This window comes from Narcine bancroftii, chromosome 9, assembly GCF_036971445.1.
Source record: "Narcine bancroftii isolate sNarBan1 chromosome 9, sNarBan1.hap1, whole genome shotgun sequence".
Classification (NCBI taxonomy): domain Eukaryota; kingdom Metazoa; phylum Chordata; class Chondrichthyes; order Torpediniformes; family Narcinidae; genus Narcine; species Narcine bancroftii.
In genome coordinates, this window is record NC_091477.1 from 110,721,208 (window position 1) to 110,742,589 (window position 21,382).

At 43.6% G+C, this 21,382-nt stretch overlaps 2 protein-coding genes across 2 annotated transcripts in view; one reads left to right on the forward strand and one right to left on the reverse strand.

Moving 5' to 3' along the window:
• Positions 1-3,654, reverse strand: part of LOC138743605 (collagen alpha-4(IV) chain-like) — a 121,506-nt gene extending 117,852 nt beyond the window's left edge. Inside the window, exons 1-3 of the mRNA XM_069899120.1 lie at positions 3,186-3,654; positions 2,073-2,196; positions 1,901-1,943 (exon numbers count right to left, since the gene is read on the reverse strand). Coding sequence (XP_069755221.1) covers positions 1,901-1,943; positions 2,073-2,134 — 105 coding nt within the window. The 5' untranslated portion in view covers positions 2,135-2,196; positions 3,186-3,654. The remainder of the gene's footprint in view (positions 1-1,900; positions 1,944-2,072; positions 2,197-3,185) is intronic.
• Positions 3,091-21,382, forward strand: part of LOC138743606 (collagen alpha-5(IV) chain-like) — a 138,334-nt gene continuing 120,042 nt past the window's right edge. The window contains exon 1 of the mRNA XM_069899121.1: positions 3,091-3,333. Within this exon, the coding sequence (XP_069755222.1) occupies positions 3,091-3,333 (243 nt within the window). The remainder of the gene's footprint in view (positions 3,334-21,382) is intronic.

Sequence of the window (21,382 nt, forward strand, 5' to 3'; positions counted from 1 at the left end):
CTCTTGAACTTCTACAGGTATACCTTGGAGAGTATTCTGGCTGGTTGCATCACCGTCTGACATGGACGCACCAAATCTCAGGACGAGAAAAGAAAACTCCAGAGGATTGTTAACTCGGCCTTTGACATCACGGCATCAGACTTCACTCCATCGAGGACATCTACATGAGAGAGTGTCTTAAAAAAAAATAAAGGAGCCTCTATCCTCAAAGATCCCCACCACCTGGGCCATGCCCTCTTCACTCTGCGACCATAAGGAAAAAAGATACAGGAGCCTTAAGACGAGAAATCAGTGGCACAAGGACAGCTTCTTCCCCGCTGCCATCAGATTCCTGAATAATCAATGAACCAAAGACACTGCCTGACTTTTTGTGCTCTACTATTTTTATTTTTATATTATTGTTGTAAGATGGATCATAATATGAAAGTTTGCTCTATGTCGCTGCTGCAATACACCAAATTTCGTGACTTGTTCATGACAATAAATACGGATTCTGAATAAAATAGGACTAGTGAATGATTGGCACAGATGGGTGTTTGACGGTAAAACATGGACCAGACTCAATGGGTTAAAGTGCTGAGCTGCACAACTCCCTGACCTCTATGAAAGTAAATAGGAATACAGATTTGATGGGATTTCTCAGAGCTAGTGTAGACTTAATGGAGCAAATGGCTTCCTTCTCTGAATACGAGTAGTCCTAAACCTAGGTGTCAGATATCCAAAAAGAATTACATGTAAAGCCAGTGTAAAACAAATTTTGCATAAACTAAAAAGAAATATAGATACCACAATATTAAATCGAATTGAAGCCAATATAATGATCTGCCAAGTACTAAACACTAATGTAAATTAGTTAAAATGAAAGCTGAATGTCAGATACATGATATGTATTACATGCAAAGGTTTTGGGATGCTCACTTTCAACAACAGAAAATCTGGCAGTATCACAGATGTAGGAAGTCACAAGGTTATCATTCAAATGTACCGCCCTTAAATGCAACAGATTCAGAAACCTTATACATGTGTGTGACACTGAAGAGGATTCCCTCACTGATTCTACACATTGGTGACTGCTAACCATACTGGGCAGAAAAAATAACCTCATATGCCAGGATGGAAATCCAGAACAAAATACCAGAACACAAGAAATTCCACACAGCCACCAAACACAATTTCAAAACATTCATTAGGTCTTTTGGATAAATTTTCAAATTTAATCATCACCTTCACATTTACCCTAAAATTGATATTTGTTATTGTTCAATGCACATTAAGATTTGAGTGCATTTGTAGTCATCTCATTAACAGGTTACAGCAACGTCAACTTTCAAAGTTCATAAAGTGAATAAAGCTTGCCACAAGCCTCATGAGGGAACATTAGAAGTCTCACTGGGATAGATTTTAAAGGGCAACTCAGTGGAGGAAAGAGCTGAAGAGATTGGTAGGGCATGCCAAAGTTTGGGGTCTGAAACCACAGAGCTAAAAGTTATGGTGGGCAAGAAGCATCAAATAGGAGATTGCAGAGATTTCATGGACTGGAGGAAGTCAGAGAAAGATGTCCAAGATTTTGAAAAAGCCTCAATGAGCATTCAACATTTTAAGTTACCAGATAGGAAGCCAATATAGATAGGGGGTGGGGAGGAGAGAATGAGTTGGGCTAGCTGTCATGGAATTAACCAATGAGAACTACTTGACGAATAGATTCATTGCCAACATTGATTACTTTACTTTTGGGGCATTCTCCCCTTTCTTTAAAAATTAAAGAAACAAAAGAGCTTCTTTTAGCAGAAATCATTGCAAAGCAGATTGAACTTTTTTTTTTAAATTGCACAAGTTGCGATTTAGCGATATAATTTATTTTTCTTTCACTGGACTCAAAACGGTTCTGCCATTCACTTACCCCAAGAATTCCGCACAGTAGCACAAGTTCCACCAAGAGTAACCTGTTCCAACAGGGGGGGGGGGAATTAAATAGTCATGAGTGAAAAGAAGTGATGAGTGGGAAGTTCAATAATTGATGACTATAGGTCGAGTTATCAGTTGCTTGCTTTTAGTTAGCGAAAACTCCTTACCGAAGGGGGCTGGCCGGGATCATTTCAATAAGGGATCTGTGGATAGCCCTTGTCACCGCCATTCACACCAGAGGGGGGGGATTTCCCTCTTCTATGTGTTCCGGGGGCTTTCCGGCATTGATTCCTTGGGAAACATTTAAAAAAACAGAGAGAAAGCAAATCCTTCAAGAGGCAATAATTGATAGCATGCAGCAAATCCTTGATGAAGACACAACTTGAGAGAAACAAGAACCACCCCCCTCCCCTAAATCTTTGATCTCAGCTGATAAGTTCAGAATAACTGCGTGCGCCCAGTTACTGTGCAGATACCAACCCCATCGAGGAGATCTACAGAACAAAAAATGCAAACGAGAAGAAATGAAACCTGACATTGTAAGAAAACCAGTTAAAACAAAAATGCATTCATTGGTAATTTTTTTTTAATCCCATAAAAATGTGAGTTGTTGCCCTCCAGGATGCAATGACTGGGAGTGTGGTGGGAGAAAGGTCAATTTAAAAAAGGAATTGCAGTGATAACTTGATGTTATAAAAGGAGAGGAGAGGGGGAGGGAGAGGGAGAAGAGAGGGAGAGGGAAAGAGAGGGAAGGAGGATGGGGGGAGAGGGGGAGGATGGGGGGGAGAGGGGGAGGATGGGGGGGAGAGGGGGAGGATGGGGGGGAGAGGGGGAGGATGGGGGGGAGAGGGGGAGGATGGGGGGGAGAGGGGGAGGATGGGGGGGAGAGGGGGAGGATGGGGGGAGAGGGGGAGGATGGGGGGGGAGAGGGGGAGGATGGGGGGGGAGAGGGGGAGGATGGGGGGAGAGGGGGAGGATGGGGGGGAGAGGGGGAGGATGGGGGGGAGAGGGGGAGGATGGGGGGGAGAGGGGGAGGATGGGGGGGAGAGGGGGAGGATGGGGGGGAGAGGGGGAGGATGGGGGGGAGAGGGGGAGGATGGGGGGGAGAGGGGGAGGATGGGGGGAGAGGGGGAGGATGGGGGGGAGAGGGGGAGGATGGGGGGGAGAGGGGGGGAGAGGGGGAGGATGGGGGGGAAGTCGTGTAAGTCGGATCTCGGCGACACTACGTCCGAGAGAGGACCGACTTACGGACAGACCCCCCGCCCCCTCGACGAACTTACGGGATGCAGCGGCGTCCGTTCGGCGGCCGCGGACCTGGCCTGGCCCTTCACTGCCATTCCCCGGCCATGGCGACGACAGCCGTGCAGGGTTTGGGCGAGGGCGGCGAGGTTGGGCGAAGAGCAGGTTTTCCGAGGTGAGAGCCGCTGGGTAAGTCCGGACGTCGACACGGAGGCGGGGCACCGGATTCCCCACTGTCACTTCAGCAGCTGGAGGGAGCCGCGTGAATTCCGACAGCCAGAGGTGTCTCGGGCCTCCCCTCTGTGGGGAACACCAGTGGGCCGACGCTGACCACCCCCAGAATGCGCGTCCTGCCTGCTCTCAGAGGGGTGGTTGCGCTTCTGTCCATCCTGACTCTCTCGGAGGCGGTAAGTGCCTTGCGTCCGCTCCACGGGGACGAGCCTCGACTGACTGAGTCAGTCTTGAGCCGGGCATGTGTCGGACGCCAGCAATCACTCGGGCTGTTGCGATGAGCTTCCAAGATACGAAGGTTAGCGATGCCAGGACCTGTGGTACATAATACGGGTAATTGCGTGCTGGCGAGTAACCGATACAGGAGTCATTCCCAAAGTTGTCATCGTCCACGGGAGATTGCTGTTGAAAGTATTCCGGGCGGAAGGGAATGGGCGCTGCATTTCGAGAAGAGCTTGCATTAATTGCTTTAGCAACTTTGTTGGCAGGGCCAGTACTGCAAAACCCTGCCATTCTCACCAGAGTGGTGAGATTTGGGCCTTTTGAACTGTCCCTGAGTTGGGAATTCCAGGATTTGAACCCAATGTCCAATGAGTTTATTGTCATATGCATGGTCCAATCTACATGGACACGGAAAATCAACTTGGTTCAGTAAAAACTCTCAAGAATATACATGAAGTTAAATGAGAATCTAAATGCAAAAGATAGATATTCACAGGGGGAAACTTGAGTATTTATGATGAGTGTCCTCAGGGGAGTTTCAAGAGTTGGAAATCATTTGGTCTTGAATCTAGATTCGAAAGGCTTCTGAGCCTTCTTCCCAAAGGTAGCAGAGAGAAGACATTGAGCCCAGTGTAATAGGGGTCCTTCGTGATGTTGGCTGCCTTGAGCGAGGGCCCAATATAGACGTCTTCAATGGACGGGCGGCAGGAGTTGGTGATGGACTAGGCCAAGTTTCATGGCCTACTGCGTTCCAGAGTACTCGAAGAGGAATTGGGTTATGATCACTTGCTGTTCCTGACACAGGTGCAGGAGGTCTTGGGAGAGATAGTACGGTGCATGTTTTTGATGGTTCCCCACTGACTGCAGTGGAGGGTGAGTTTAATATTGTAATAGGGCTGCCCCTCAAGAAGGCAGTGCTCTGATCTTGGCTGATCCACAAGAACTATTGAAGATGCAGCAGTCCATTTGTAAGATATTCAATCGTACTCTGACCTTGCTCTGTAAGGGGAGAAACAGTGCTCAGAGTCAGCAGGTCAATCACACTGTATTTGGAATACCAGCCTCTCATCTGATGGATCAGAGTATATGTGTGTTAGTCTGGTCACTTCTGGACAATGGTGAGATTGTGAATGTCGATGGGAGATAATTTGACAGTGGTCAAGACACTGGATGTTAAGTGGTGGACTTTATATTGGGACACGGCAAAAACAGCAGTCTTCTTAACCAGACCAAACCTTTGTGTTGTTCACTATTATCTGCGTGGGGCCGTGAACTGGTCATTATCAGAAGGACTGTTGTATCGCACTGAACAGAGTGCAACCATCAGTGGAAATCCCCAATTTTGAGTTGAGAATGGAGGGGAAAAGGTCATTTTCAAACCACTGGAAATGTCTGAGTCTCGATGATGTATAAATCAGCAAAGTCTTGTGCCTGAAAAGATGAGAACTAAAACCATCTTCCTTTGTACTAGGTTTGACTTTAACTAGTGGAGGCAGTTCCCATAATTCCTATTGACTCCGGGTTGGACCACTAAGACTACGACCCAGACGTCAAGGCAGGCACTCACCTGTTGAAACTGCCCCTTTGGTTCTCAACCTTTTGGTTTCTCACATAGGGTCATAAGTAATCCCTTACCAACCACAAAGCGCCTATGGCATAGGATGTCCAAGGTGCACTGGGGTTAGTAAAGGATGGCTGTGTGAGTAAAAGAAAAAGGTTGAGCATGAATGGTTTAGTCAAAGACATCAATGAGCTCTTGAGCAAAGTAATCCTGGTGAAGCCCATGCTGAGCATATCTCTGGTGACTGAGTGTCACTTTGATTGTGGTTGGAAAGACCAGGTAGTCTATCCTGTATCCAGAATATAACTGGCCAATGTTCCACAGTGTGGGGTGAAGGTAAATGTTCTTGTTGGACTGAAACAGCTTGGCTTAAAGACCCAGCTAATTCTGGAGTTGAGATTTTCAAAAGTAGAAATGGTTCGAGTCCCTAATTTTGACAGAACCCATTACATTCAGCTATTTTATATCATACATCTTCACTTTTAAGTCTGCCGTTCACCATGGGATCATTCAGCCCATTGAGTTTATGCTGGATCACAAAGCAGGTCCACCCATCCCATTCCTTCATTTATTTCCCTGTCGCTATTTTTTCTCCATCAGATGCCCATTAACCACCACTCCCTGTCCTATGAGCCACCTACACCAGGAGTAACTATTATGTTTGACCAAGCTGCACATGTTTGGATTGGGAGAGGAAACTGGAGCATTTGGAAGATGATGCAAAATCCACAGACAGTACCAGGATCACTGGGGCTTGAGAGCTGCTGTACTTGAAGCAACATTACACAGGCATTAGCTGAAGGCTGAGGAAAATCATCAGTGCCAACTCCTCATGAACGAGCAGCACTGAAGATTCCCTCTAACTAGATGCATGTTGTACAATTACCGCCCAACTCATCCATGCTGACCTTTTTCTCTGAAGTTGGTTCATATCCTTCTAAACCAGTAGTTCTCAACCTTTCTCCCCCCTCTGACATACCACCTTAAGTAATCCCTTAACTAACCAGAGAGCACCTATTGGCATAAACTCTCTGGTTAGTAAGGGATTACTTAAGGTGGTATGTGAGTGGGGAGGAAAAAAGGTTGAGAACCACTCTAATACATCTATCCAAATGTCTTTTTAAAAACAAAAAGATTTACAGCACGTTAACAGGCCCAAAACCCTGATGCTCAAATGCACCAATTGACCTCCAAACCCTGTACATTTCTGGAGGGAGGAAACCGGAGCACCCAGTGAACGTACAAACTCCTTGCAGGATTCGAACCAGGGTCACTGGTGCGCAACTTTCGGAAGTCGTTCCTGCTTCCTCCTGCAGCTGGGTGCAGATAAGATCCTTACCCACTGAGTGAAAAGGATGTCCTTCGGGTCCCTCTGAACTCCCCGCAGCTGTTGTGAAACGTGCAGAATCCTTGGGTTGAGTTTTGGGGATAAATGAGGGATTTTGGGGGGGGGTATCTTGCCATAGTGGGGAGAATGCAGAGGTTACTCTTCAGAGGGTGATAATATTCTTGAATCCCTGCAGTGGGAAGGACTTCATGCACCCAGTGAGTTAGTGGTCAGAGAGGAACCAGATTTCTGCACGCGTTTTTTGTATAAATGCAGAGACTGGCTCCACCCAAAGCGAGGGGACATCACGAGGGTGGCTTGTCGCCGCTTCCGCCCACCTGTCCCCCTGTCTATCTTGGTCAGTCAGTCGCATGACCTGGAGTGAAGCGACGTCGTCACCTCCGACCAGACAACGCGCCAACAGGCTCTTCGGCCCAACTGGTCCGTGCTGGCCCTGCTTGTTCCATCGCCTGAGTTTGCATTTGACCCAAGACTTGCACTCCTTGCTAATGCCCAAAGTCCAGTATTACAAACTCTCCATCTTAACAGTAATGCTGGAGAAACTCAGCCGGTCAAACAGTGCAGTTCATTACATAGCAAAGTGATAAGAAGCATCTGAGGATACATCAATCACATTTCCCTTCAGTGTCCTTTACTCCACAGAAGACAACCAGAGCTTAATGTCCTTCTAAATGTATTCTGCCCTTCGTTATAACACAGTTATGAATTATTGGGCATCTTGCAAAGCTCCATCTTGACGAGTACAGGTTAACGTTTTGATTTTTCAAGCATCTAGGGTGCAGATATAAAGCAGGGAATAGCATTGGTGGAAATATTAAATGATTGATAGTAAGTTAATCTAAGTTACTTTCACATGAAGTCTGTGTGTAATGATTAACATAATTGCAGACTTAGTGGAAAGCTGATCTGGAAAAGCAGATTTAAAGCCCGGTAGGGCATCTGGGTCAATTAAATTCAGTTGATCAAATAGTTTCTGGAATTTAAAAAAAAATCTAGCATCAGTAGTAATGACAATGGAAGTACTGGACTGCAGTTTTTAAAAAAAACATTATTCACTAGTATCCTTAAGAAAAGGAAATCTGTTGTCCTTGCCTTATCCAAATGCAACTTCAAGCCCATAGTGAATTCATCTGACAAGCCGTTTTGAGGGATAGCTGGTCAGTGTGAATTCATAAGATAAATTGCATTGACCAAGTTTGTTCATTGGACAGTGAGGCCTATTTTTCTAAACGCCGGAATAATTATTAATACATATTCTCCCTGAAGTGCTGTGTGCCCCCTCGGTGAATCTATCACTTTAAAGAGGCACAAAAACCTGCTGGCGCTGTAATCTTGAGTAAACAATGAGAAGATGGAAGGACTCAGCGGGTCAGGAAGCATCATTTCTCTCCCATGGGCACTGCCTCCTGACCTGGGGTCCCTCTAGTTTCTCCCACACGCACTCGTATACCACACACCCCCATCATAAAAATGTTGGAAATTTCTTTGGACTTTTTTTTTAAAAAAAGCTTTCTTTCTGAAACACGTCTGCAGATTTTAAGTTTAGCTGTCATTTTGATCATGTGACACTAACAAGGAAAAAAATCACTCTCTTTAATGTGGTATGTGAGATGTAGTTTGCTTTCATTTCGCTTTACTTAAAGTTGACAATAGATTAATATTTAATAACAGAAATAGCACTGGAACCAGCTGACTTCACAATTAACAAAATCAAGACCAATCAACACAGGATAATTCTGTAAAATGTAACATTTATAGTTAAAAACATGCACTTTGTGAGAAGTTCAAAGTCTGTTTTATGGTCATGCTGTAACTTTTCAATCTTCAATGTATTCTTTATCACATCTCAAGCCCAATCCTACAGAAAGCATATTAATTCTGTTAACATCAAGAAGAGTGATGTTTGTGCCTCATTCTTCTGGGTTACATGAGATTAGATGGAAGAATTCAACTCATGGACCTTTAAATTATATTTTAACTGTGATTTTTAACTCTGTGGAGACTATCAAAAATTAGGAACAGAACCCCTTGTATGTTGGTGAATCAATGAAAGATAAATGTGTTCTTCAATTTCCCAAGAAGTGAGAACTAGTATTGGACAGCCAAAATTTTAACAAATTGTATTTGAAGACTCTGGCAGAGCAATATGTAAGGTGCTGGGATTTCCATTGAGGCAGATCTTTTGTTGAAATCCTAATGTCATGTGTAAAGGAGACAAAAAGTTGCCTTACACCAAATGGAACAACCGACTGGGTAAAGGTGGGAACAGCAACTCTGGCATTGAAAATGTGTGAAGGCCAAGCCCTCATTGGGAAGCAAGATATTATTTGGTCTTATTCAACTCGCATGGGATTTCTTCCAGAGCTCTGCTTACTCTTTATCCCTCAATTAATATCGCAAAAAGCTTGTAATTTGTTGCTTCATCACCTTGCTCTCTGGGGGGACAGTGCTTTGTTCAAACTGGCTTTGGAGTCTGTTTCATGGACTAACACAGTTCATTTGCCAAATGAGGGTACATAGTTTAGCTTTAAAATAATTGGTGATTAGTTTACTGTATTCCAATGTTATTTTCTGAAAGTTATATAGCTGAAAATCATGAAGTAAATTTTAATAAATCTATTGCTGCCATATGTTTTTTGTTAAAATTTTGTGAATTTAATAGAGCTATTTAGAAATAAAAACAATAAATGTACAAATCAGACAGCATCTGTGGAAAGCGAACCAGCTACCATTTCAGATTGAAGACTCTTAGTTGAAATTGCATAATAAAAAAATGACATGGCTGATTGAAGTGAAGTGTTTGTTTCAACTGAGATCTTTTTTTAAATGATTTGAAAGTTAATTCTTATGAGGAAAGTTGATCGGGGGGGGGGGGGGGAATGGCATAATTTTGATGTTTACATTGTTTCATCAGATTGTTGATGTAGTTAATTCCACCTCCCAGTCTTAGGGATCTGGGAAACTCTGCTCTGCTCTTAACTTTCAGCCCCCTGCTCTACACCAACAACTGTGTGGCTTGGTCCGACAATAATACCATCTACAAATTTGCTGACGATACCTTGGTAGTGGATTGTATGAAGGAAGGGGACGAGTCAGTGTACAGAATGGAGATTGAAAACTTGGCTGAATGGTGCACTAACAAACCTTGTGCACAATGTTACCAAAACTAAGGAGCTTAATGTTGATTTCAGGAAAGGAAAGCCAGAGATATACAATCCAATGATCATTCAGTGATCCGAGGTGGAGAGGGTGAGCAAATTTAGGTTCTTGAGAGTACTATCTCAGAGGACCTTTCCTGGACCCAACACACTAATGGCATTGTGAAGAAAACATGTCAGTGCCTCCACTTCCTCAGGAGTTTGCAGAGGTTTAGTATGACATCAGAAACCCTGTCAAATTTCTACAGAGGTGTGGTGGAAAATGTGTTGATTGGTTGCATCATGGTCTTGTGTGGGAACACCAATACCCCTGAACATAAAGACCTCCAAAAGGTACTGGACACAGCCCAGTACATCACAGGAAAAGCCCTCCCCACTTATTGAGTACATCTACAGGGAATGCTGCCATTGGAGGGCAACAGCAATCATCAAAGACCCACACCACCCAGAACATCCTCTGTTCTCACTGCTGCCATCAGAAAAGAGGTCTAGGTGCCACAAGACTCACACCACCAGGTTCAGGAACAGCTGAAGATGACTCCTCAATGACAAACTCAATCAGAGACTCATTTAAGGACTCTTACTTGTGCACTTTATTAATTTTCTTTTTTATTCTCACTGTATGGCACAGTCAGTTTACATTCATTATCTGTTATACATTTCTTTTATTTGTTTACCTGCTTACCGTGTGTAGAGTTTATTTTTGCACTACCAATAAGTGGTAATTCTGCTGCGCCCACAGGACAAAAGGGATCTCGGGGTTGTATGTGATGTCATGTATATACTCTGACAATAAATCTGAAATCTGAGTCAGTAGTCTAAATGATCTGAAGCAAGAGATTCAGGTAATTGTCTGTAAAATGCACAGCTGCTGTGGTGTACTTGTTTGTACTAGGGTGTGGTTGGTCAGGATGGGGAAAGTTGCCCTTGAAAGACTGGTGTCGGGTCAATATCTTGATATTTTGTACTATTGAATATCTTAGGATAATGAACATCTCATGTTGATCTTTGTCAGAGGATCCTGAATTTTAACATTGAAAGAAAATAGGGTGTGCGCTCCAGTCATGACATGGTATGGCTCAGAAAGAAATTTGTTTATGACGATATTCTCTGGATAACACTTTTATTCTTGGCAATAATCAGTGGGAAATGAGAATTGTCAAGGATGTGGTCTCACAACATTACAATGATCTGAAGTATGCAGGACTGTATATTTTGTGGTTCTCAGACATCACCACAGAACAGGTGGATATCACTGAAAACTCTCTGAGTCTCACCTGCTTGATTCAATCTTCTGCCAAAAAAAGTCAGTGTTTCTGACATCTCCAACATTCAGAAACATTTTTTTAAAAGAAGTTAAGATTGATTATTAAAAAATGTCTGTGTTTAAAATCCATCCAGCATATCTATTGTGAAACTGTAGAAGCTCATGTTTCACTGCTTCAGTCCATGAGAAGTTCTACATTGGAGCACACGAATGGTCAGTAGCAGCAGTATGGCACTAAGTTCAAGACATCGATGTTCACACATGCTTGTGTGAGAAATCTGAACTTCTGAAAGGCCCAAGGTTCACTGTGGAACTGGCTGGCTTTCTTTTCTGCAAGATTTAGGCAATCAAATCATAGTGTTTTTAGCAGTTAATGAGAAATACCTTTTTAATCGTGTCTTTGTAGCTGAGGATCTATTTTCCAAAAGCCCTTTTGTGGGGTTCTTTGAAAGAATAGTGACATTCCAGAGCACATCTGAACCTGCAGAATACAGCTATGAATATCTTGTGCACTGAAAGAAACACTTGCTGTGTTTATAACTCAACACAATCTACTAGAGGAACTTAATGGGTCAAGCAGCATCAGTTGGAGAAAAAGAATGATTGACATAGCAATTTGTGGCGTTAGAGTCCCAGGAATTTGTAGCCGCTACTGGAACACTGCTAAAGAAGATTTGATATGGGTACAGTGGAACATCAGAATATAGTTATCATAATGAATTTGGTTTTCAAATCTTTTCTCTGTTTGAATGCACATGCCTGTCTTCAAATGTTATTTTTGATTGCACTACTATCAGCAAGTCAGGGTGAGAGCAAAGATAGAAAGAAAATATTTGATTTTTCCTTGTTGGTGAGAGTATCTGAAAATTCCATGCTGTAACAGGGTTCAGTGAATGAGTGTAAGGTGTTTATCAGCTGTTATTACTATAATGAGAGAGAGATTAAGGAAAGGTTTTGTGTGTGATTCCCTTCTCTCGGTCATTATAACCAGTAAATTGTAACACCTTGGGAAGAGGCCAATCAGGCGAGACGGTTGATGTAGTGGTTAGCACAATGCCTTTACTGCGCCAGCGACTGGGACCAGGGTTCGAATCCCACACTGCCTGTCAGGAGTTTGTATTTTCTCCCCGTGTCTGCGTGGGTTTCCCAGAGGCTCCAGTTTTTTCCTACCATTCGAAACATACTGGGGGTATAGGTTAATTGGGTATAAATTGGGCGGCACAGACTCGTCGGCCAAAATGGCCTGTTACTGTGATGTTTTTTTTTAAAATTAAGACTCTCTAACCATTATTATCTTCTTCTGACCCATTCTTTGTTTCAAATTCTTGTCCTACCCTTCATGCAATATGCTCCCAACTCCTCAGTCCTCCATGGACTTTTATCATTTTGCCCATCTCTAACAATTTAATTTAGCTTTCTGCTAATCTGATCTGCCTGTCATTTTGCCTATCCCCCATGACATCAATTCTTAACAAAGTTCAATAGCTTAAACTATTCCTGTTAATCTTGTAAACATAACAAATGATACAGGAGTGTCACCTCAAAGCTTCCCATTTCTGAAGCGGTGTCATATCTCTTTTGCCTTTGTAGCTGCAGGGTATTCAGGTTTTGAGAAGCCTCCGATCAATACCATAGTGCAAAGTTAACAGTTAAAGGGAGCATTAGTGCCAAGTTTATACAACAGGATAGTAATACCTCATTGTACAATGTTACTGAAGAGAAAACCTATCACCTATACAACAAGAGCCACATTTGATGACAAACTAAAGATTCATACTGCTCTGTTTATCATTGTTAGAGGTTTAAAATGAAACCACACTCCTCCTTAAGAAAAATCGTTTTCACCTGCTGGGAAAAAGAAAGAAGGGCAGGTAGATCATAGTATGATTTGACACCAGACCCGTCATTTTGGAGCTCTGAGTCCCTCATACAGCTGAACACCTGTGTATTAGGATGAAGGGTCATTCGTCCCTGCTAAAAGGGTCATCAATTACTTGTACATTGGTTCGTTTATTATTTTATTCAACCATTGCTATAGTTCCGTATATTTTGGTGCATCAGATTTCAGAAATTTACAAGTAATGGTATGCTTGGTGCTGATAATGACTTTACAATGCCCAATCAGTTGGTCCCACAAAAGGTATTTAAAGCACCCTGAAGCATTAGCAAGCATTTGAGGATTCGGAATGATTCAGAATGTGTTTGATGAATTGCAGTGTTAATTGCAATATGTTAATTCTGCCATATACCAGATTCCAATTCTGGAGCAGAATAAAGACCTGGGTTTTGATCGCAGTCATAATGCCTTCACACAGGAGCAGTACATTGTGTTGGCTGTCGGACTGATGCAGTTTGCAGTTCCCATGCACGCGAGAGTACCTCAATAACATCAGAGGCTTTCTACCATTACAACAGGGCAAACTGGGTCAATTATACTGTTATCTGGGCTTCCTGGAAGAACCCTACACTAAATTCATTGTGGTCCATTAGGGATGTTATGCAGTTTCCCATCATCATTAAATTGAATGTTCTGAGATTACTTCAGGACACAATCCCCACAGATACTTGCAGGGATTATTTTGTTTTGCTCCCAATTATAACCTCTGCCATTTTTTTAAATGCAAACTCCATGATTTTTTCATTATACATACATGCAAATTCAATACATATTTGTGTATTAACCTGATTATTAATTTATATTTGTTATTCAAGCAAGTAATTTAAATTGGATTTCTTTCAAACCTTACAAACCTCTAAATTTTAATAAATAAAACTGACACATAATTAATGACAAATATTGTACTCACTGTAAATCGGATATTATATAATTAAAATTCAATTACCTGACAGAGATGGGATTATTTCCTACTTGCCTTTGCTAGGACTTCCCTACCATTGAATGAGCTGGTAATGGGTCCGAGGGCTGTTTGCATCCAGTTATGCTATTAATGATTGATCATTGTATGTTGAAGGAAGTGGTCAGAAAATAACTACTATTAGAAATAAAAGGCAACTTTTAATCGTGGCCACATTATCGCTACGCTCCTAATATTAACCTAGTTAGGGGATCAGCACATTCTCATGATGATCCCATTTTTCACTCTGCATTCGCAGTTTTTACACTTGTGGCTGCAGAATACTGAGAAACTTTGTATTCCCACTCTATCTCAACTAATCTAGCTGTGACAGTGGCAGTTTCCTCTCTATATTTTCATTCAGATTAAGGCTTGCTTCCAAGACATCCAAAATCATCCCTGGTTTGGCTGTGTCTGATTTCCTGGCTATTGCCACTGTACAGATGGCTAGCTCCAATTGTTGACACAGTTGAGGTTTCTGCAGTCTAATTCCAGACTAATCTGTTCGACATGAATACAAATTACACTGAACTATGCGCCTGAATGTGTTTGCACAAATTTATTTTGATCTCTGTTGGAAAATAAATAGATAGGAATCTGATTTAAATGTGTAAAATAATAATTTACTACTCAGGTGCGGTTTGATTTCCTTTTGGTATTATGTGTTTTTGACTTGTTTGTCTTCCAATTGCATTTTGTTGATAAAATTCATGGTTAATTTGTGGCCAAAGGTTCAAAAGCAGTGGACTTGAATTAAAATTTGGAAATAAACATCAAGAAATGAATTTGGATGAATCTTTCTTTTGCATAATCATTTTTAGGCTTCTGGAACAAGCTTATTGAAGAAGGTGCACATTGATTAAATTGGCGGCTTGTTGACCTTTGGGAAAAGGGACAGTGGCAGTTTCAATAAACGCTCCAGATTGAAAAGTTGACTGTTCAATTCTGTCCATAAATACTGCCTGACCTGCTGAATCCCTCCATCTTTTCTTTGGGAGGACAAATACATGGTCTCTTTCTAACTCGGATTATAGAAAAGTAAAGGGTCAGAAAAAAAGCAGGAGAGGTTGGTACAATTCAGCTGTTTCCACCTTCTTTTTTCTTTGGCTTGGCTTCGCGGACGAAGATTTATGGAGGGGGTAAAAAGTCCACGTCAGCTGCAGGCTCGTTTGTGGCTGACCAGTCCGATGCGGGACAGGCAGACACGATTGCAGCGGTTGATTTCTTTGCTGGTTCCGCCTGGAGGGTTGGAGCATAGACACTGATGAGGGTGATGTGTCGCTTGTTTTGAAGTGGGAGTCGCATGGACATGATTCGGTCCGAGAGGCCTGTCGGAAGGTTTTCGAGTTTGGAGGCAATGAAGCTCTTGACCATGAAGCCTACACCAGATAGGCGTCGTTCATCCGAAGGCTTGCCAGACCAGTAGAGTGTGTAGCCCGCGCCGCGTTCTTGGAGGCTGCCTACATCTGCCAGGCGGACTTCACTGAGAGCGGCTATGTCGATGTCAAGTCTGAGGAGTTCATGTGCAATGAGGGCAGACCGACGTTCAGGTCGGTGGCTGTCAGTCTTGTCTAGCATGGTTCTGATGTTCCAGCATGCTAGCTTGAGTTTGTGAGCATCTTTTGAGGGGGAGGACGTGGAGGGGGAGGACGTGGAGGGGGAGGACGTGGAGGGGGAGGACGTGGAGGGGGAGGACGTGGAGGGGGAGGACGTGGAGGGGGAGGACGTGGAGGGGGAGGACGTGGAGGGGGAGGACGTGGAGGGGGAGGACGTGGAGGGGGAGGACGTGGAGGGGGAGGACGTGGAGGGGGAGGACGTGGAGGGGGAGGACGTGGAGGGGGAGGACGTGGAGGGGGAGGACGTGGAGGGGGAGGACGTGGAGGGGGAGGACGTGGAGGGGGAGGACGTGGAGGGGGAGGACGTGGAGGGGGAGGACGTGGAGGGGGAGGACGTGGAGGGGGAGGACGTGGAGGGGGAGGACGTGGAGGGGGAGGACGTGGAGGGGGAGGACGTGGAGGGGGAGGACGTGGAGGGGGAGGACGTGGAGGGGGAGGACGTGGAGGGGGAGGACGTGGAGGGGGAGGACGTGGAGGGGGAGGACGTGGAGGGGGAGGACGTGGAGGGGGAGGACGTGGAGGGGGAGGACGTGGAGGGGGAGGACGTGGAGGGGGAGGACGTGGAGGGGGAGGACGTGGAGGGGGAGGACGTGGAGGGGGAGGACGTGGAGGGGGAGGACGTGGAGGGGGAGGACGTGGAGGGGGAGGACGTGGAGGGGGAGGACGTGGAGGGGGAGGACGTGGAGGGGGAGGACGTGGAGGGGGAGGACGTGGAGGGGGAGGACGTGGAGGGGGAGGACGTGGAGGGGGAGGACGTGGAGGGGGAGGACGTGGAGGGGGAGGACGTGGAGGGGGAGGACGTGGAGGGGGAGGACGTGGAGGGGGAGGACGTGGAGGGGGAGGACGTGGAGGGGGAGGACGTGGACCTGTCCTCGGGCCTGCGCAAAGGAGCTTTTAGGTGGAGTGCAGTGCGCGCAGTACTGGCCCCACCCTTTACACCCATGGTTCGTGTGCCGTGGCCAAACAAGCTGGGACGTGGCAGCGAGGTCCTTGGGTCGTAGGTTTTATATCGGAGTGGCCTTCTCCTATGCAGGTTTCTTACCCGGGCTGGAGGGGCCTGCCTCCCCTCCTAGGTCGGTCCATACTGCCCGGACCGGGGCCGAGGCCGCCGCAGTTCACCCTGTGCCTGGACTGGGGCCACCGCCTCCCACTCTGTAGTCTAACAATGAATAGTATTCTGGATGTGGAAGAGAAATGGCAGACACGGAAAAACCTTTCAGTTATAGGATCCACTATTACCAATTGATGTAAATCAAAGAAACATTATGCAACAAAAATTTGCAAATGCAGTAAATCTGAAACAAAAACAGAAAATGCCACAAACACTCAACAACTAAGGCAGCAATCTTTTTCTTCCAAAGAATCTATCCACTTCCTCATTTTGCACCACCACATCAATAAGATTTCACCCTAATCCTTCTAAATAATAGGCAAAAGGTTTTGAAACCTTTGAAGAATTAAATAAAATGTGGAAATGGGCAAAACAAATCTCTCTCTCTCTCTCACACACACACACACACACACACACACACACACACACACACACACACACACACACACACACACACACACTCTCACACACAGGTGGGGCTTGGAATATGTGTTGCATTTAGAATAATACAGCACAGAAAATAGGCCCTTTGGTCCTTCTAGCTGGCTGAACTATTAAACCTCCTAGACCAACTGACCTGCACCTAATCCATAGCTCTCCATATCTACCCCCATCCATGTACCTGCCCAAATTTTTCTTAAATATTAAAATTGAGCCCGCATTCAGCACTTCAGCCGGCAACCTGTTCCATACTCCCACTGGTCTCTGTCTGAAGAAGTTCCCCCTAAAATTTTCCCCATTTACCTTTCACCCATATCCTCTGGTTTGTATCTCGCCTAACCTTAGTGGAAAAGCCTACTTGCACTTACTATGCCCTCATAATTTTATATACCTCTATCAAATTTCATCTCATTCCTCTGTGTTCTAGGGAATAAAGACCTAACCTGTTTAACCTTTCCCTATAACTCAGTTCCTGAAGTCCTGGCAGCATCCTAGAAAATCTTCTCTGCACTCTTTCAATATTATTGATATATTTTCTGTAATAAAGTTACCAATACTCCAAATTTGGCCTCACCAATGTCTTGTACACTTCACCATTACTCAATATATTGATTTATGAAGGCCAATATGTCAAAATCTTTTTTTTACAACCTTATCTCCCTATGATGTCATTTTCTGAGAATTATGTATCTGAATTCCCAGATCCCCTGGTCCTACCTTGGTTTGTCCTTCAAAAATGCAACCCTCACACTTGTGTGGATTAAATTCTATCTCCCATTTTTCATCCCATTTTTCCAGCTGGTCCAGATCCTTCTGCAAGCTTTGAAAGCCTTCCTTGCTGTCCACCACACCTCCAATTTCTGTGTCATCTGCAAACTTACTGATCAAATTATTGCATTATCATTAATATCAATGACAAACAACAATAGTCCCAGCAGTGATTCCTGAGGCACACCAATACTCAAGTTATAGATCTCCAGTCTGAGGATCAATCATTCATCATCAGTCTCTGGCTTCTCCCATTCAGCCAATGTCAAATCCAATTTATTACTTCACCATGAGTGTCTGAACCTTAGTGACTAACCTCCCATTTGGGACCTTGTCGAGGGCCTCATCAACTTTCCTGGTAACCTCCTCAAAAAGTCTATCAGATTGGTTAAACATGGCCTAACATGCACAAAGCCATGTTGACTGTCCTTAATCAGTCCCTGGTTATCCAGATAATTGTACATCTGATCTCTTAGAACACCTGCTACTGATGCCAGCCACACCAGCCGATAATTTCCTGGTGTACTTTTGGAGCCTTTTGATAAACAACTGACAACATGAGCTATCCTTCTGCACCTTGCCTGTGGCCAAGAACATTTTAAATATTTTTGCCAGGGCCCTTGCAATTTCTTCTCTAGCCTCTCTCAAGGTCTGAAGGAAAATCTTGTCAGGCCCTGGATATTTACCCACCCTTTTTGCTTTAAGGCAGAAGCACCTCCTCCTCTTTTAAATCTATACAGGTTTCATGACCTCACTGCTTGTTTTCCTTACTTCCTAAGGCTCTATGCCAGTTTTTTGAGTAAATACTGATGCAGAAGAAACCATTTAAGATCTCTCCCATCTCTTCTGGCTCCATAAAAAACTGACTAATCAGACCTTCAAGTGGACCAATTTTGTCCCTTACTATCCTTTTGCTCTTAATATAGCTGTAGAAACTCTTAAGATTTTTCATCACATTGTCTGCCAAAGCAACCTTGTGTCTTCTTTTAGCCCTCTTGATTCCCTTCTTAAGTTTTTTTTTCTTGCATATTTTACACACACATGGACCTGATTTGCTCCTTGTTGCCTACACCTACTATACACCTCTCTATTCTTCTTAACCAGATCCCAATATCAATCAAAAACCAATGTTCCCTGTAGCCTGTAAACTTTGCCCTTTAATCCTAACAGCAACATACAAACTCTGTCCTCTCAAAATTTTCTCTTTTAATGCTTTCTACTTATTGAACACGTCTCTGCCAGTAAAACAACATCCCAATCCATGCTTTCTCGATCCTTTCTTACTACCCCAAAATTGGCCTTTCTCCAATTTAGAATCTCAACCTGAAGACCAGATCTATCCTGATCCATAATTAACTTGAAACTAATGGCATAATGATGTCTAGCCTCAAAATATTCCCCTAAACATGCTTCTGTCACCTGTTCTGTCTCATTCCCTAATAGGAGATCCAGTATTGCTCTCTCTCTAATTGGTAACTCCATATATTGATTTGGAAAACTTTCCTGAACACATTTGACTAACTCCAAACCATCCAGCCCTTTTACAGTACAGGAGTCCCAGTCAATATGTGGAAAGTTCAAATATCCTCTTAACACAACTTTGTTTCTCGCAGCTGTCTGCTATCTCTCTACAGATTTGCTCTTCCAATTCTTGCCGGCCATTGGGTGATCTATTATACAACCCCATTAGCAGGATCATACCTTTTCCATTCCTCAACTCCATTCATAAATCCCTCTGGTCTGTGTACAGCTGTGATATTTTCCCCGACAAGCAATGCCACTCCTCCCCCTTTCATCCCTCCCGCTCTATCATGTCTGAAACAACATTGAGCTGCTAGTCCTGCCCCTCCTGCAACCAAGTTTACCTCATAGCCACGATGTCATAATTCCACACACAAATCCACACTATGCTCGCCTCCCTTTCCTACAATACTCTTTGCATTGAAATAGCTGCATCTGAGAACATTTCCACCATGTATAACCCATTGGTTTCTGACTTTACATGAAGTCTTAACACAAAAAGTATGTTCTTATGCTGGGTGCCTCTATTATCCAATGGTTCAGTAAACATAAATTATATTTGCTCATGGCTAAATGAAGAGTAAGGGTGAGATAATGTTGTTCAGGAAAATAAATAAAATGTAAAGATGATACTCAAAGACCAATGCGGGTAAGCAGGTTCTTGCCATAAGGCACAAATATTTTATACTGACAGAAGTTCCATTCTGAATATGTTATCATAATTTGGTATGCATAGCTAGTGTAAAATTTTGTTATATTAATGGAATGAATTATATTGATTTAGATGTTATATACCTCTCCAGTACGAAAGCTGAGAAAGGTACATGTTGAGCAGCTGTATATCAACTACCCCTATTCGACACTATGGGCAAAGTTGAAGACAAGTCGATGTGAATTGGAAATAACAGCATCCTAAGGGACAGAAGTTGCTGCCAGGGGTGAGGAACTTCCACTACCCTGACATTATGCCATAGTTTTTCTTTGGCAAGGGTAGGTGAGCAGACAAGGAATCTGAGAAGCTAGTTCAAATCCCACACTCTAAATGTCTGAAATAGATTTGATAATTAGCAAAGCCGTGCCTGAAAGCTTTCCAAGGACTTGAATGCTCCTGTATGTTCTAAAATCAATAAAAATGCTGCTCTGTACATTCGCATCTGTAATGTCTTCATGTCTGATAATGTTGCTGTTTAGGATTTATGCACTGCTCTCCACAACGTATAGAAAGTACAACCCAGCATGAGTACGTACTCATATGGGAGGACAAATGGGAGTTTGAAATCTGGGTTGTTATTGGCTTGGAAGTGTTTCCTGCTTCTGGAGATGCTAGGTGAAGTTTCAAGGAAATAGAAGATACAATTTGGCTGGCAGATGAGCATCAGGACAGAAAGTGTCAAGAGATATAAAAACCAAGAGAAGGAATATCATAGAAGAAAAGAGAAGACTATCATACAATGGAAAAATGAAAATTGGATGTACGATAAAGTACAGACAAGGTATTGGAAGTTGTATTAAAATCAGAGTCAATGTGGTTGTATGAGAGAAGTCACATTGGCAAATTTGCTAAAGTCTGGGTTCAAATCCGACTCTGTCTATAGGGAGTTTGTTCGTTCTCCTCGTGTCTGCGAGGGTTTCTTCCAGGAGCTCTAGTTTCCTCCCATCCTTCAAAACCTATAGGGGTTGTAGGTAAATTGGGGTATTTGAGCAGCATGGACTCATGGGGTTTAAATTAAATATTAAAATTTGGAGGCAAATGGGAGATCCGATAGAAGTTTATAAAATTATCAGAGGCTGAAAATGACAGAATCTTTACCCTGGGGTAAAAATGTCAAAACCAAGAGGATATGTGTTTAGTCGTGGTGAGATGGTGGGTGGGGGGAGGGGAGTTTGAAGTAGATGAGCAAGGGGAAGGATTTTGTACACAGAGAGTGGTGGGTGACTGGAACTGGCTGCCGGGGTAATGGTGCAAGCAGATACTGTACAATAGTATCATTTAAGAAGCTTCAAGGTAGACGCATAATGATGTTGGAAATTGGAAGATTTAGTTGATGTGCGAACTGTGGCGATTATGTTTAATTTTGCATTACGTTTGGTGCAGTTATTGTGGGCTGAAAGGCTTGTTCTGTTCTATGTTCTATTCTG